We start from the raw sequence: 17,260 nt of genomic DNA, 5'->3' as shown, positions 1-17,260 counted from the left end.
TTCTTTTCTTTTCTTTTCTTTTCTTTTCTTTTCTTTTCTTTTCTTTTCTTTTCTTTTCTTTTCTTTTCTTTTCTTTTCTTTTCTTTTTGTTGTTGTTGTTGTAGTTCAGACTCTTCCAGCTTGTTCCAGAGCTGGCACCTGGCTGCCCACCTCCCTTCTGCACGAGCTTCCCGCCCTGGCTCCCCCGGCCAGGAACACAAGCGCACGGACACCACCTGGAGCCCCAACCCCTTTTGGAAAGTCCAGCTCTGGTTTTGAAACTGCGGAGGCCGATTTCCAGGGGAAAGCTGCGCAGAGCTGCATCGATCCAATCACCTGGTTTTATTTAAGCTCCCTCGCTGAAATCATCCACCTAAGGTAATCATTTCCAAGCCAATCTGGATTAGATTCAGATAAGACAGCAACTGACTGGCAGGTTTGTAAACCTTCCTCCCCATTATTTTTTCACCCTTTCTGCATCTCAGAGTGGGACTGGCCGAGGAGGGCAGGGAGGAAGATCTTCCTGCAGCAGCCACTCCTCATCTTCCGAGCCCCGGCACGGCAGAGCATGGTTGCATTTCATCTAAACAAGGCCTTTTTGGACAGTTTCCCCAAATTGATTGGGAACCCTTGGGGCTAAGCGGAACCAGGCAGGACCCCCCAAAAAAAGTCAGCGCTTCCACCCCCTGTACCCTGGCCAGCTTTCATCCGTGCTCATTTAAAACTCCCCCTGCGTTGCCTCAGATCAGTGGGACGCTGCCTCGGCTCCCAGCAGGGAAGATACTTCCCATCGCGCTCAGCTGCTAGCAGGGGAAACAAGCAGGCAGCACCCAGAGCCTCCCTCTGCATCCTCCCTGCATGTCCACCTTTTGCTCCCACACCACAGGTTAGCGGAGGAACCACCAGGGGTTTTGGTAGGGTGCTGGGAGCTGGGTGATGCCGAAAGTGTCCACATTTGGAGCCTGAAATTGGTCATGTACTGCCTTGTCCTGCTCGAGAGTGCTGAGAATGCAGGCTCCTCGTGTTCGCCCCGCTCACAGTCACGGCTGGGGAAGGCACGAGAGGACATGGGGACAGACAGGGAAAAGACCAAGGACCCCCTCTGAAAGCCCTGGGTAGGACCATGCCCAGATGACCGTGCTCCCACCAGGAGCAAACAGATGCTGGGGATCTCCGTGGCCAGCTCGAGCTCGGGGATGCTGCACAAGTGTCTCCTTGCGGCACCAGCCCCGAGGCTGGCAGGGACCCGAGGGAGCATTGCCACCGCGATGGTGGGGCTGGCTCTGCTCCTGGCTGCGGTGATGGAGCCACAGCGTGGCTGTGTGCGCTCAGGGACTCATCCCAGCTGCTGCTCTCCCTGCAGAAGGGGCTGCGAGAAGCCCTCGCTGCCTTTCCTGGGCTGCCCGATGCCTGTGTTTGTTGCCAGATCCTACAGCAAAGCGATGGTGTTAGGGTCCGAGGGGGATGCCCCACCACCCCTGCGGCAGGCTGGGAGCTGAGCAGGTTTGGGAGGCTGCGGGGAGATGAACAGGGTGGGGAGGTGAATCGAGCAGGAGAGGCTCCGCTGAACATGGTGACATGATGGAGCAGAGCTCGTCCTGGCAGGACCAAGAAACCCTTCAGAGCCTGCTCTGCTCCCACCCTCCTGGTGCTATGGGTGGGACTGGGTGGGGTCAGGTCTCTCCTGCAGTGTGCACACAGCAGTGTGATGGGCACGTTCCTCTGGGGGGTCCTGCTGATCCCTAAACCAGCACCTGATGTGCTCTGCCTGCCTGTAAATCCCTGCCTGTAAAATGGGTCGGGGGGTGGGGAGCTCACTGGGGCTGGAAGATGGTGAGGTGCTCTGTGTAATCAAGCTCCTGGGGAGCTGAGGAAGATGACTTATGTTGGTAGAAGAGGGTAACTTTGGCTGGTGTTGAGAAATGGTGCTTTAAGGAAGAGAAGACCCACTGCTGCTTGAATTCAGGTAAGGTGGGACAGCCCCTATTGCTAATAGCCCAACACTAGGCTGCGATGGACTCGCCAAACCTCACATTGCATGTTGGCACCTAATTAATAAGCAAAGCAGCAAAGGGATAATCTCCAGACCCTGAGCTCGAAGCATGCTCCCTAGGCAGAGCTCTGGAGCACGCCTCATGCTCCGCTCAGCACTGCAGGGCAGTGGGGACACTTTAGGAAGCACACACAAAGCAAAAGGCACAAACTCAATGCCACGAGATATTTCTTGCTCATGCCTGCCTAAGAGAAGATACTGTAATTGCTGCTATTGTGTTCACAGCCCCAGAGGTTGGCTTTAACTCAGCAGTACAGAAAACCTCAGGGTTCCCCTTCCCTTGGCACTGGGGTCTGAAGACCTTGTCCCTTTGCTGCCTGGTTTCCTGTCCTGGGCATCGCTCCTGAGCAGGCTGCCAGCACAGCTTGTGGGAACAGCCCAGCCACAGGGCTTGGAGTTCAACTCCAGGTGACATCCATCACTTTTAGTGCAAAAGCTTTAATTTATGAAGCCTCCTGCACTGGTAAGGCAAAAGTAAACAGCCTTCCCTCCCTGCGTCCTTTGCCATCGTGGCACTGTCCAAATATCCCAGGAATCTGCGGGCTGTGGGACAGGAGGAGCTGCTGTGCTGTGCCTGCTCAGGCAGGTCCATTGAGGGGACCAGGGACAGGAAAGTCCCTCGGTGACACGAGGAGGCAGGGAACTGTCCCTCCGGGGTGTGTATCAGGAGGGGAGGGTGCTGGGAACCAGGGCTGTGGTGCTGGTGGAGATGGAGTGAATGAAATGATGGCACTGCACAGGGCGATTGTGGGGCAAGGGCAGGGGAGGAGAGATGGGAAGATGTGCGCCGGGAGGTGCCAAAGCATCCCCAGGGTGCCCCTGTACCGACCACAGCCCTGTCCCACCCCGAGAACCTGCAATGCTGGTGGTGGTGAGACCTGGTGCTGCAACACATTGGCCACCCCTGCCTCTCAGATTGCTTAGCGCAAGAAACACACAGATCTGAACAGAAGAAGGAAAGGCTCACATGCAACCGTAAGCAACACCGAGGTTTTCTGTTATCTTCTGGTTCTCCAGTCCTCCTCCGCAGGAAAACCTCAGCTGAGATTTCTGTTGCCCTCTTTAGGGCTCTTGTACTTGTGCAGCCACTACGTACATCAGCCAGTGGTGTTCTCCAGTCCTTCCCTGGTTCCCACCAAGGGCCGGCCCCATGCAGTATCCCCCATTTGCTCAGTGATCCTCCCCCCGGGAACACCTTTCTGCAACTTCCCCACGCTCCCGCTTGCTCCCAGAAGCTCCCGTCTCGGGGTGCTGCACGCGTGTTTTCAGAACTCAGATATTTGGGGCATAAAAGGTATCCGCTTGTCCCAGTACAGAAATTATCCCTTAATTTTATGCATTTTCAAGACCTTTATCCTGGAGACAGAGAGAAGAGGCTTTAGGAGAGGAGGCAACGTACCTGCAGGCTCCTCCGTGCTGCTGGTGGCGGTGGTGGGGGGAGCGGCGGGGATCTCTGTGCCCGGCGGGGAGGAGCAGGCGGGAGCGGAGAGGGGACAAAAGAAAGCAGCGTTAGTCCCGACCCCGAGGAGCTGAGCCCTGCCCAGCCCTGCCCAGCAGCGCGAGGTGCCTGCAGCCCCCGTGAGAGGCCACAGGTAAGGCGTTGCATCCCCTCGCTGGGACGCTAGCCTCATCTCACACATTCAGAGGAAATGCAAACGGATCTGGTGCCAGCGCGGTGCTCCCTGGTTTTGATTTGGGCTTTGTATGCATAGCTGAAACCACATAATGTTCTGGGTCTTCATGCCCAAGTCTGACTGTGTTTGTTGATGTTGAGGAGGCTGGGCTGCAGATGGAGCACATTATATGGTCCCAGCTTTGGCAAGACAAGCTCTTTTCCCCAGCGCGCATACGCGGCTCTCATTAGTGACATCTTTTGCGCATTTAGGGCACAGCAATTCCTGAGCGTCCCTGGGAATCCTGCTGGGGGAACACCCTGCTGTCCCGATCCCTCGTCTGGGTCTGAGAGCGGAATTTAGGCAGGAGAGACGTGGAGCTTGGCCTCTTGGGTCTGTCTGCACTGCAGCCCCGTTAGCGTTAGACAGCTTTTGGAGGCGTTCACCCCCATGCAGCTCAGCGCAGGCACAAGCCCCCGTGAAACACGTGGTGCACATGTGGGGGGTGCACGAGCAGCCAGCACGGCCGTGCCGAGTGGGGACGACGGATGCTCGCCTTGCGTGGGCTGCAGTGCAGACAGACCCTGCCTGGCGCCTTGCTCATTCCCATGGCACGATTTTTGTGTGGATTGAAGTTCTTGGGACAGGGAAAATACAGTCAGTGGTAAATCAGAGAGTAAGCGTGTTCTTGCAGACAGGGTGGCCAGAACCTCACTTGGTGCAGTGACCAGGGAGGGGGGATGGAGGGCTGCTGCCCTGCACTGTGCACGTATAAAACCTGTGGAATACCCCCCCAGACAATGGATATGCTCACTGACTTTTTTTCAGGGATGAAAATGTGCTGCTGTTTTTTTTTTTTTATTATTATTATTAATTTTTAGCGTAGGAGAATTGTGAGATGCTCATACACTCCTTCTAATTGCTTTGGCCTCGTACAAGCTGATCAAACACCCAACAACAACTGCATAACGATTTTACAGCCAGACCAGAACATTGCTTGAAATGCATCTGGACCAAGCTTCGCAGCCCCCTGAGAGGATGCTCTGCAGTGTCACAGAAGCAAGCAGCTGTCACGGGGCCCGGAGGGTGGCAGGGTGGCAGGGCAGGGGCAGCCGTGAGCTCGCTGCTTTGGCAGCTGGTGCGAGCACAGCCTGGCTGCGATCGTGTTGAAATTCTGCGTCTGTCTTCATTTAGTGCAGCAAATCCCAGGGGAGGTGATGCAAGGAACAATTTACCCTCTGATTTACCATGGCCCTGGGGAATGATGGATGATAAACCTTTGCGCATACTTGCTGCAAAGCATACCGGAGCCATGACTGTAGCATCTTGGGGAAACAAGCATCTGTTTTGAGCTCTTGCCGTCCCATTGCGACATGCGGAAGAATGAGCCTCAAGTGACCAAAAACCACCCTGGAATGTGTGTTTTCTTCCACGGGAGAAGGTGGAGAAAGGGTGCCTGCCCCATAATTTGGCAAGGGCAGGCGCTGGGAGTGGGCAGCAGACTGTGGGATCTGACAAAGACTTGATTCTTTCAAACTTCACCTTTCTTTTCCCATTTTTTTCCTATTTTTAGCAGCAGGGAGGCAGCCTCGAGGGGAGCAGCCCTCCTCCCCAGCCTGTCCCGGGCACTGTCATTTCGGTGCCTGATGTTAGGGCAGGTGGGGAGGTCTCTGGCAAGGTGTGCAAGCACTAAATGATCCAACAGCAGCAAACCCAGGAGGCTCTGTAGAAAAGTGTGGGGTGAAACCACACCTTGCCCAGGCATCGGTCAAAAGGGATCGAGTGGGGATGTTTGCAGAGCGAACTCTGCAGTGCCTTTGGGAGCCGTACCTGGAGCTTGCTGCTGTTAAGAGCAGAGGATGAGGGCACCCTTGGGAAGGCAAACCAAAAAGCAGACCCAAGGGACCATGCGGTGAGCCAGCCCACGTTTCTGTGCGCATTGTGTGAGTTGACGGTCGCCTTTAGCAATCCAGGTGCTAAAATCCAGCAGAACAATCAGGCTGTGCTGCTCTGATGACAGCTCCATCGCACCAGCAGCTCTTTTGATTTGAGCTCTGTGCCAGTGCAGCCTGGAGTCTGGAGAGAAAAAAACTGCTTGTAGCGATTTGCCTGAGCACCCAGACCCCACGCTGTACCCCAAGGCAGAATCACAGCTTGAGGAAATCAGGCTGTAGCTGCACTCACACAACACGACTCCCTGGCATGAGGGGTTGGTTTTTGGCAATGTGCCCTATAGCAGGTGATGCGTGGGGGCACCGGCAGCTCCATCCCCCAGCCCCAGCCGTCAGCACATATGCAGGGGGGTTAGTGGCTGCCTCGGCCGAGCTCGCACGTGTTGTGCTAAGGGTTAATCTCTCTGATCTACAGACATCGAAAGTGTGATCCACCTACTTATGCAGGGGGCAATGGGAGAGCGGCTTTGCTGGTAGCCCTTGGCGCATCGGTTGCACGTGATGCCGGTGACACCGTCCTTACAGGGACATTGGCCCGTGGTTTGGTTACAGGTTTGGCCGGCGGCGCCCACGGGATGGCAATCGCACTCTGTGGGGGGAACACACAAGAGGAGGGTGAGGGCGCGAGGAGAGCGGAGGTGGCGAGGCGGCGCGGCTCCACCGGCAGCGTTTGGGCGTCCTGCGAGCGTCTCATCCAGCCGGGGACCGCACCGACCTGAAACAGAGGTGGCATTTGGCACAGGAGCAGCGGGGACCGGGGGGGGACGTCTCACTCACGCTACGGGCACTCTGTGCTCCGTGGAGCTGGGGAGCAGCGTGGGGTGCCTGAGGTCCTGCTCTGGAGCACCCACTGCCTGGGTGCTGCGATGGAGGAAGGGCTGCAGGGCTCGAGGAGGAGCCGTGGGGCAGCATCACTGGAGCAGACCCTAACCCTAACCCTAACCCTAACCTCCCCAGCTCCCTGGAGCACTGTCAGGGCTGTAGGGAAGGGGCACAGAACCAAGAAGCATTTCATCACCCCTTCAGCACACGAGTTCTTGGGTGGAAGTTATTGGTTTCAATGACTTTGGGAATTCATTTCACGTGCAGTGTTAAAAAAAAAAAAAAATAATAATAATAATAAAAAACACACAAAAAACTCCTTTCAGTGCTTTTGCTCGAGCCCTTCCCCACTGAGCAGCATCCCCGGCAGCTGGCACGGCGGGCGCAGGAAGGAAATGCCCTTGTGGGTGCAGGCAGCCTGAGGACCTGCTGTTCCCGGCCAGATGGATGGAGGCTTGACGGCAGAGCTGGGCAGATGTGAAGGGTTTGGCAGGGGATGTAAATACTGCACTTGAAATCATTCACCAGCTCATTTCCCACAGTGGGACTTACCGGCGCAGCTGTTGGTTAAAAAAAAAAAAAGAGAGAGAGAAAAGCATCGGGGCTTGTTATCATCACTGCTCCAAAAGGATTATGGCCTCGCACATTTGTTAACAGCCCTGGTTTCTAAGAGCTGTGAGCGCCGTGCCAGACTGCGGTCTGCCCCTGCTGAGCCGTGGCAGGCAGAGGCAGGAAAGCTTCCTTCTCTCGTGCACATCCTCAGGACGGAGCCAGCCAAAGCCCTGCCTGGGGAGCACAGATCCTGCCCATCTCGGGCCCCTCAGGGCGCTGCCTGCCAGAGAGGGGGCTTGGGGGAAAGGCCCTGCCCCGCTGCTCCAAACCTGGATGGGGCGGCTCTGGGGGCTGGGAACCAGCCCGGGTGTGCCCAGAGGCTGGGCTTTGCTTTCAAACACCCCCAAATCCCCCAGACTGAGGCCGTCACTCCCATGAGGGGCACTGCGATGCCTCCTGCTTTGTTCTGCCACCTCCTGGCTCTGAGACACCCCAAATCTGTGTCCCCAAATTGTTTGGGGACATCCCACATCCGTTTGGGTTAGGTTTGCAGGTTCTCATGCCCCTCCCTCACCCCAGGCTGGAGCTGCCTCCACCCCAGCTCCAGTTTGCCCCAGTTCTACCTCTGGGGTTTGGGCGCTGCCTGGGGCTCTCTGCCTGGGATGTCCCCTTGTTCCTGCACAGGACAGAAAGGGACTAAGTCTTGCCAAAAAAAAAAAAAAAAAAAAAAGCTTTTTTTACTTCTTTTTCCCTTTCCCTACCACTTTTGACTCGGGGATTTTGGCTAGAAGTCCTGCTCTGCCCCCAGACCTCTGGGAGCCAGCTGCTTGCAGACCTGACTGGAGCAAAAAAAATAATTTTATATCAAATCCGGTTTTGATTGGAAATATTTTAACAGCTCTGTTTTAAGGTTAAATCAGCGAGGCTGGTGATGAGCACAGAGACCTTTAGGGGGGGAACCTGCTCTCGGCAGCCACATGGGATGGCTCCAGCACTGCCAGGGGAGACAGAATAAAAATACGTCGAGGATGTGCAAAATGGAGCGGGGTGGAAAAGCGTGAAAGTGAAGCAGAGAGGCAGGAGTTAACACAAAAATAAGCAAATCAGGGAAGGGTTACACAAGAAGAGGCAAAGGGCAGGAGGAGCGGGAGGAACATGCCTCATGTTTCAGGCGTCCCCGCTGGGGCTGCGTGTGCTGCTTTCAGCAGCGCCTGCAAACCCCCATCCTGTGAGTAATCCTCCCCCGTGCGAGCGGATCCTGCGGGTTTCGGTGGGACTGCTTGGACGAGAGAGGGGAAAAAGGGAAAAAAGGGAAAACAATTACAAAGGGGATAAAAAGGCAAAGGGGATAAAAAGGCAAAGGGGAAAAAAAAGGAAAAGGGAAAGAAAGGTAAAGGGAAAATAAGGAAATGAGAAAATAAGGAAAAAGAAAGAAAAGGAAAAAGAAAAAAGGAAAAAAAGAGAAGGAAAATGAAAAAAAGATAAAAGGAAAAAAGCCTTTGTGATGAGTAAGATTTACAGAACGGGGTGTGTGGAGGACAGGCTGCAGAGCGTGGGGAGCTGCTCGGGTCCCTCACACCCCCTGGCGATGCTGTTCCCCCATGCCCACTGCTCCTGGGGCTGCCAGCCCCCTGCGCCTGCCCGGGGCTCTGAGGTGGCCGTGTCCCCACGGGACGGCCACGTGGGGTGACCGAGGGGATGGGGGAGCGGAGGCTGCCTGCCTCTGCTGCTCCTCCTGGTCCAGGGGTGGATCAGCCCCAAGCATTGCCCTGGAGCGGGGAGGGGGGAAGGGGCCCAAGCAGCATCTCCAGATGTGCGTTCCCTGTCCCCCAGGAATGGAGCCAGTGCCAGCAATTAGGAGCAATTAAAGGCAATTTGCAGTTCCCTGGTCAGCGCAAACACTGCAGCCAGCAGTTGCAGCCTCTTCTTCCAGGCGTGGCTGGGCCGCTGGCAGCTGATGCTGGCTTGTCCGGTGCAGCTCAGATTCCTCCAGGTCATAGCCCCAAAATGAGGAAAGACTGCACGAGAGTCACGAAGGGATGTGATTAAGGCAAGCATCCTTCTGGCTTCCTCACCACCTTCCTGTCATCAGCCTTTTGGGTCATGAAGCACATTTTCATGCCCGGGCTCCCCAGCGTGCAGGCATCCATCGATCGCCCACCAACGTCAGCAGTCCCCAGCGCCGAGCGGAGCCGAGAGCAGGAGGCACCAGGGCAGGGACAACCCCACTAATCATTGCAGGAAGCTGCCTGGATATCATTCGGGATAGCAAGTGGGGCAACAGCCAGCTTCTGCCCTCTGAGCTGGTGCTGTGCTTGGAGAATCACCGCAGCAGAGGAGTGGAGCCGCTGGGAGGGGAGCGCCCTTGGTGGCTGCGCCCCAGGTCCAGCAGCACGGACAAGGACGGTGACTGTCACAGTTTAGTTGCTCTTTCAGGAAGTCTTTGAGTAAAAGCTTTGGCAAGCATCCGTGGCAGAGCTGACCGGGAATTACCAGTGAGAAATGAAGTTCTTCCATGCTCAAGGCTGTGGCACAGACAAGGAACAGATGGTGAGGCTTAAAGGGGGAATGAGGGAGCAGTGGGGATGCCTCTGCCCACAAAAGCTGGTTTCTTTTATATGATAACCCTGGCCTGGAAAGTAAGGAGCTAACTCCATCTCTATGTGACCATCTTCAGCTCGGCTAGCCCAGAGGTGAGCAGATCACATAGAGCTTGTGTGAGACCTGCCCGAAGTGCCCCGACAGGTGTGGGGGCAGCAGATAAACCCCAGCGTGCGGAAGGATGCGCCAGGGGAAGGAGCGCTGAAGGGTCCCGATCAGCTGTAACCACTCCAGGAACAGACCCAGGAGTCAATGAAACATCTGGCTGATTGCAACGGAGCTCGGAAGAGCAACAAGATAGCAGGTTGTGTTCTGAGAGGGGGAGAGAGCGACATTGAATACCGTATCATGACGCTACAGAAATCAATAGCAGGTCCTCAGCTGGGAGCCCGCGGTGAAAGGCAGGGAGAAGCACCCATCGGAGGGTGACGGAGAAGATTAGCAAAGCCCTGCCAAGAGACGGTGGAGGGGTGCCAAGGAACGCGCCGTGCCTAGGAGGTCAGACAGGTGCTCCTCTCCTCTGCTCCTCCAGCCCCGGGAACAAAGGGACATTCAGCGCGCTCAGAAGGCAACCTTTTTCAGCGATAAAAGGAAATGCTTCTTTGCACTGCACGTAATTAACTCGTAGGACTTGTGCTACGAGACACCATGGCAAAGACCCAACAGGATTAGATGGGCCCGTGAATGAGAACATCTGTAGTTACATTAGCTGGGATTAATATATATACGGATATAAGCACTCCGAGCCAGCTACTAACTGCCTGCAGTTAGGAAGAGATTTCCCCTGGGGGCATGCTGTTGCAAAACTGCCTGTTGTAGAGGTTTGTATCTTTGTCTGAGGCTTCCAGGGCAAGCCACTATTACTTGCATGAAGCTGCAGAGACAGACCATCGCCCGCTGGAGCACGAGCAACAGTGTGATTTGGGGTTTGGGCTGCTTTGGGGCTAAGAAAATCGGCAGGCAAAACTGAGGCCTGTGCATGAAAGGATGTAAACTGCCCTGGAAAAGTGTTTGGACTTGCTGGGATGTCTCTGGCCCACCAAAGGTGGGCAAGTAGCATGACAAAAATGCAAATATTTTTCCAGCCCTGAATTTTGTTCAGAGGCATTCCCAGGTGCTAATCTTCCCCCACACACGTGCATCAAAAGGTAAACAGAGGCACAAATCTCCGGGCTTAGCTCTCCTCAGGTGTGACCGTTTGTGAGAAGGTACCTGAAAGGACCCGCATTTTTGGAGAATTAGCATCTTCCTGTTTTCGAGGAAGCCCTGGCCTTGGGAGGTTTTCAGAATGATGAAAAGCCCATTTGACCGAAGAACAGAGAAAGGCGTGATTTCGGGGATTGCCCAGATTTCCCCTCGTCACGCTGTATCTGCAACGATAACAAACCTCGCAGGGTTTCCAGATTTCAAAGCCCCAGATGTGGCTGCTTTGCCCTGCGCCATGCAAGGCGCAGTAAAACAGCAAATAACTGGAAAAACCCTCCTTCCTCGTACTGGCCATCGGCTGGGGCTCCGGTTCACGGAACGAGCCTTCTCCAGGAAATCACGCTCAGGTTTAAGTATGAATCGAAGCCCCATGTAGCCAATGTGCCTCAGGTACACGTTTATATTTAAACATGCTTTTAAGCGCTTTTCCAGAATCGTGGCCAAAATTACCTCCCTTTGGTTGCTTTCTGTCTTCCCTCCAAAGACTCCAACTAGAATAAAAAAAATGTGGCTAGAGAAATTTTCTGCTGGAAAAAAAATAAAGCACCAAAGCGAAGCTTCAGGTGTGGATGCTTTGACTCCAACAATATTTTAAACTGCAAAACGGCAACTTACATTTGCCTGTTGCTTCAAGAGCACAGCCTGTGCCCCCCTGATGCAGTAAATGTGTTTCTCTTTGCCTGCTGTTTTAGCAGTTAGAGGTAGGGCTCGGACGGCGCTGCGCAAGCTGCTGTGTCAGCACACGCTTGCTTCTTCCTGCTCCTGCATCTTCAGCAGCCCAAGCGTTGGGATCCCAGTTCCAGCAGAAGTCCTGCGGGCGGTCCGGCTGCACTTCCAGCAGGGGTGGCACAGCCAGCAAGTCCCACTGATTTATGCCGTGGGCGAGAAAAATCTGAGGCATCTAATGTGTCCCCACACAGCCCGGCCTCGTCCCTCCCCAGGCAGTTTGCTAATGAGAAGCAGAGGTTGAAACATGCCTGTGTTAACTCTGAACCCTAATGATGCCTTTAAATATTAGCTGTTAACTGCTTTGCAATGAGATCGTTGGCTTGCCTGCGGTATTGTGAACTGGATTTAGCTCTCCAAAGGATCATGTTCATGCAGCGTGTCCCTCAGCACATTCTCTAGGAGATTTAAAGGTTTTCTCGCCAGCAGAAAATGAATTCCCCCTTTTATCAGGCAAAGACAAATAATCTCTTGGCATTTCACAGCGTCCGTCCTCCTGCGCCGCTTCTCAGGGCTCTCCCATTTCCTCCTCCTGAGCTGGCACTCAGGGAAGCCAAGGGCACCGGCACCCTGCAGTTTGGGCCAAATTTCACAGATTAGACCTGGTCTTTGTCCCCTCTGCACCAAGGAACAGGCGGGGCCCCCAGTGCCTCTGCTGAGTGAGCGTCACCACTAATCCAGGGTGGGGGGCTCTGAACAGCAGCAATAAATCCACTTTTTGGGCAGGCATTAGTGACACAGTGATTATCACAGCACTTTCCAAAACACTGGAAAATCCCCTAGTTAAGACCTGCTAGAGATTCCCTTCTCGTCTTTGAGCTCCAACATTCGGGTGCGTCTTGAAGTGATCGCAGAGGAGCTCTTGGGGACACCGAGACCTCCAGGGACCTCCAGGGACCAAGCATCGCTGCCTCCTTCTCCTGGCTTTGCTGACAGAGCTTGTTATTTTTTTTTTTTATTTATATTTTTATTATTTTTTTTAATGCAGGTGTGGGCAGGCAGCGAGCAGCAGAGCAGGCACAAAGACGTGTCCTCTCGGCTCTAAGGCAACAGAAGGCTCAGCCTGCTCTGAGGGGAGAAATTGCTTCTTGCACAGATCCGGGGTTGCTTGCAGAAAAAAGAGCGGATTGGAAAATACTTTCATTGAGGGGGAAAAAAAGTCAAACATTTTCTCCTCCTGATGCGTTTTTAGGCTGGCTCCTGAGGAAATGAGGTTCCTGCGGGCGTATTCTCCCACTAATAATATTTCAATCAAATCTGGCAGCACAGCCAGTCTTGGGGCTGATGAGCTTGCCACAAGCCTGATGAAATGAGGCAGGAGGGAGCGGGGAGCCCGGGGAGCAGCTCTGCACGGGGGGGACCTGGACAGACACTGAACCCCCCGGGGGGAGCGAAGGATTGCAACAAGAGCTCCTGGGGAGCAGCTGGCTTGTGACGCCCCGAGAGGTGCAGGTTTAACTGGGCAATATCTTCCTTCTTCTAATGAGGAAAAGGCCTCTAGCTTTCGTATGGTTCAAGTCAGAACAGGGCATGGTAAGGGAGCTGGGCTGAGCTTTCTTTTGACATCAGCCTGGAGGATTTTGCCCACTCTAGAACTGATCTGAAGCAGGAAATCAATTCAGATATTTGAAAATATTTATGGGGAAGGCAAATTATTGCTTTTCTTTCCTCTGTCTCAGAGATATGCAAAGGTCTAGCTGTGCAAATGAATTCAGCAGCTTAGGCTCTTCTAGTCCTCCAAGTCTAGAAGGCAGGGACCCAGGACCCAGCCCCAAGCTCTGAGCCCTCCAAAGACTGGGGCAGGGAGGTCTTTGGACTTCCCTGGGGAGCTCGAGGTGGCCTGGGTGGGCTTGAGGCTGCTCTGAGGGTCCCTGGCCAAACGCCCCAGCTCCCAGCACCAGCGGAGCATCCTGCGCCACCTCTGCCAGCCCAGCCCATGCTGGTGGTTTCTGCTGTGGCTTTTGCTCTTTCCAGGGGCTTTTTGCTGGCTCTTCCACCTCACGCACAGAGAAGAAGCCCAGGCACCTCCCTGGAGTTGTCGTGGGGCTGGGGTGTGCAGCAGGGGCTGGGATGGGAGCGGTACGTGCAGCTCTTGGCTCCCCTTCAGCCTGAAGGCAGCTGCAGCGCAAGGGAACTTTTGGCACAGAGGTGCTTTTGCTCTGCTGTTGTCCCCAGGCATGGACAAACCTTTCTCTTTCTTCTTTTCCTCTCTCTTTTTTTGCTCACTAAATTCCTAGGGCAATCTCTGGAGGCCACAGCAAGGCAGAGGCAATGCCCCATGGTGTCCCCAGACCCCAGAGAGGGGTCCTCCACTGGCCCCCTGCCAGGAGGTCACCTTGGCTGATGAAACTCCACAGTGAAGATGCTGGAAAGAGCCGAGAGTAGGATTTTATCCCTGTCCCAGTTAACTTGCAGGGAAATGCAGAACGAGCCCCCGTACTGGCGAGCCCGCCAGTGGCTGCACGCCTGGGACAGGACCTTGTGGTCCGCAGAAATTCACCCCAGTGCACGGCTCCATCCTGTGGTGGTGGAGCTGCCCTGTGCTGGGGAAGGGGCTGCGTGCGTTCCTCCTGATGCCCTCATAGGTTGGAGTTAATTAGAAAGTCCTTGAGAAGAGGGAGAGTAAGGCTGAAGGCGCTGCGTGGAGCCCACCTGGCTTGGAACAACTCAGAGGTGACTCCATCGTCACCCGGAGCTGCAGGAACAGTTGCTGCTGCCCCACGGCAAGTGCTGCTCCCTCGGAAGTGGCTGCTTAATTTGGCATAGCTGTTTGCACATCGGTACAGTCCTGCGGGTTTAATAGCTGGCATGGCCAGGAAGAGGTGTGGCGTTGGGCATCAACTTATTTGCAAAAGAGAACCCCTCCTTTTCCATGTTTTCACTCTACTGTCTCAAAGTAATTTCAGAATTTCTGTAATAACCACATCCCTTCTCCAGTCTGGGGCCAAGTGAAGTGGGTGAATGGTCCCCACGTGCCTGGCAGGGGTGGCGGCACTCAGGGCTCCTGGAGTGCTCCGGGACACCTCCACACTAGTGCCTGAGACGGCTTAAACAGCATTTTTGGTACACTTCCTCCGAGTGGTTTGTGTCTGCCTGGGGCTGCTGACGACAAGTTGTAGATGCAGGAAGCACAAACCAGAGCTCAGCACTTGGAGTAGGATCAATATAACGAACTACAGGGCCTCTGGGAAGAGGGCGCCCAGCAGAGCTGCTAAGGAGTTCCGCATAGGATCACAGCTAGAAGGCTGCTCGTTCAGCCTGAGCAGAGCTTGCCTCATGGAGGAATTAGAGGCTGTGTTTGGCAGATCAATGCCGTGGAATCTGTGGCTTTCTCCAGGGATGCGATTTCTCAGAGGTGACCAAGCCCTGGGGCAAGAACTTGATCCAAGCCCTGCAGGCACCAGGCACATCTCCCATCTCTCCGGTGGCTCCAGCCAGTCTTCAGGAAGGAAGGGAATGAGAAGAGGAAGGGAAGGAAGCTGGATAACTGAAGAGAACTCCCTGGGGGGATTCACAGAAAGTCTCGCCTTGGGCTTGTGCTTGGGAAACCATGAAAAAGTGGGGTCAATGAGAGGCTGTCTGTGGGGAGGGAAGCACCTCTCATAGGATGCACCCCCTGTCCTGAGGTAGACACCAAGGCGGTGATGGGGGAGCCTGTGGGAACTGTCCAGCAGAGGGGACTTGCTATGGATGAGGAAGGGCTGGGGGAAGGAGCCCTGCAATGAGCCCCTACCGATGGCCTTGGGCATCCCATTGCCTCTGGGAGGTGCCAGATGCGAGATGTCCAACCCCAGACCTGCGGGTCGGCCACCGTGGTGGCAGGGGACATTTCCAAGGCCAGAGGGTCCTCTTGGCCACCAGAACCCGCAGAGATGCACCACGGGCATGGCATTGCAAGGAAGGGAAGCACAGGCTGCTTCTCCTGACCTGCAGTGGGCCACAGCCATGGGGACACCAGCGCGGCACTGGCAGCGAGCCCATCCTCAGCCCCTGCCCTCCCCCGGGCCTTGCCCCGGCTGCCTCCTGCACCCCAACGTCTCGTTGGGGCTCGGCAGGAGGCTCATCTCCCCCGGCTTCGGCCATGCAGAGATGAGCTCCGTGCTCTAAGCTGGTCACGCAGCTCCCTCTATAGTCAGTGGAGAGAGATGGGGGACCCGTCCCTCGGTCCCTGTCACCGGGGGCTCTGATCTCCCCTCCCGTGGCACAGGAGCCGGAGGGGCTCAGCTGGGCCAGAGCCCCCCCAAATGCCTGCGGCCAGCCGGGGACACAACCTGTGCCTGCACACCTAGGGCCAGAGGCTGAGCCCGTGGGAGCAGTGATCGCTGCCTCTCCACTTGCCCCCAAACCACCTCCAAAAGCAAACCCCAAATCCTCGAGCAGCAGGCTGGGAGCACGCACCCGCAGATGCCAAGGCAGATGGGCAGCACGGGCAGGCCGATGGCAGGAGGGCTCCAGGCCGGCCCCTCCACCCGGCCGTGTGCTGGCAGCCTCAGCACAATGCTCGTAACGCCCCTCGTTTGTCATCTATTCCTCAAAAAGCGTGCAAATCCTTTCCCCAGGGCGCAGGGCTGTTCTATGCAGGGCTATAAAACCCTGAGGAATCACTGTTTCGATAGAGTTACATTAATGCCAATAAGCTGGCAAAGCTCAGGAGTGAATTTAATGACCAGAGCTGACACCGGGGCACTGGTTTGCAGCAGCCCGTGATGGAGAGGAGCGGGCGGAGGCTTGCAGGGGCCAGATGTGGGGTTTCGCTTGCGGCATCGTTGGGAGCAGAGGAAGGCACAAGAAACGGGAAGCGCAGGTTGGGCGCTCTGGGAGCTGTTCACACTCTTGTAAAAATCATCGAGAAAGGAGGGAAAATTCGCACTTGTTCAGAGCTTTGAAAAGATGAATATTTGAGATTTCTTACATGTGGGTTTTTGTTGCTAAAAGGGCAGTGTCGCAGGGTTTTGCTTCGTGCACTATCCCTGCTCCAGCTGTCATCGACTCCTTCCCATGTGGTTTGCAGGCTTCATGCCATGATCTGCTTGTTGCATGGCTCTGGGACATGGCATCTCCGATCACCGCAACTTGGCTTTCTTTTTCTTTTCCTCCAGAAAGTATCTGGAAGCTAGCACGCTGGCGAGAAATGTAGCATAGCTGCACAGCTCTGAGGTTAGCTACTGTTGGGTTAGAAATCATCCCTAGAGGCAAACTCTTATGCTTTTACCTGTGCTGGTAGAACAGCTTCAGATCTTTAAAATATCTTTTAAACAAGAGAGGACAAAGGTGTTTTATATGTTTGGCTGTGGGAAAAGCGGGTGCTTTCTGCTCACATTTCATTTCATTGCCACGTCCTGCAAGACGTGCAAAAAGCGGTGGCATTTTCTTTTCATCCAAGTTAAAGCAAACAAACAAACAACCAAAAAACAGACATCATGCAAACCTTTCCGCCACATGATGTTTTTGCACAAATACATCACCGGAACCAGGCACTGAAAACACCATTGAAAATAACACAACTTCTCCTCTGTGGTTTCCTGAGGTGTGACATGAGATGTGTTACGGACGGAGGTATAGAACCTATTGCATAGGATGGGGTGAGAGATGAGACGCACAGGGGAGGGCAAGGCGGGCTGGATGTGTCTGTTAGGCTGAATGGATGAGGCTGAATTAACACAAACTGTCTCCAGCAGCTCCTTCGTGGAACATTTGCTGAGAGTTTGCCCGAGCTCACGCACACTCACAGGGTGGTTAAACGTGCTGCATGCTCC

At 54.8% G+C, this 17,260-nt stretch overlaps 1 protein-coding gene across 2 annotated transcripts in view; it reads right to left on the bottom strand.

Annotated features, from left to right (window-relative positions):
* Window positions 1-17,260, bottom strand: part of NTN1 (netrin 1) — an 85,514-nt gene that overhangs the window by 20,690 nt on the left and 47,564 nt on the right. Inside the window, exons 3-4 of one of the 2 annotated variants that reach the window (XM_035342498.1) lie at window positions 6,037-6,186; window positions 3,432-3,485 (exon numbers count right to left, since the gene is read on the bottom strand). In XM_035342498.1, coding sequence (XP_035198389.1) covers window positions 3,432-3,485; window positions 6,037-6,186 — 204 coding nt within the window. The remainder of the gene's footprint in view (window positions 1-3,431; window positions 3,486-6,036; window positions 6,187-17,260) is intronic. The other variant, XM_035342499.1, reaches the window with a different exon arrangement.

This window comes from Oxyura jamaicensis, chromosome 18 (assembly GCF_011077185.1).
Source record: "Oxyura jamaicensis isolate SHBP4307 breed ruddy duck chromosome 18, BPBGC_Ojam_1.0, whole genome shotgun sequence".
In the NCBI taxonomy this organism is placed as follows: domain Eukaryota; kingdom Metazoa; phylum Chordata; class Aves; order Anseriformes; family Anatidae; genus Oxyura; species Oxyura jamaicensis.
This window is presented reverse-complemented; position numbering and strand designations above follow the sequence as displayed.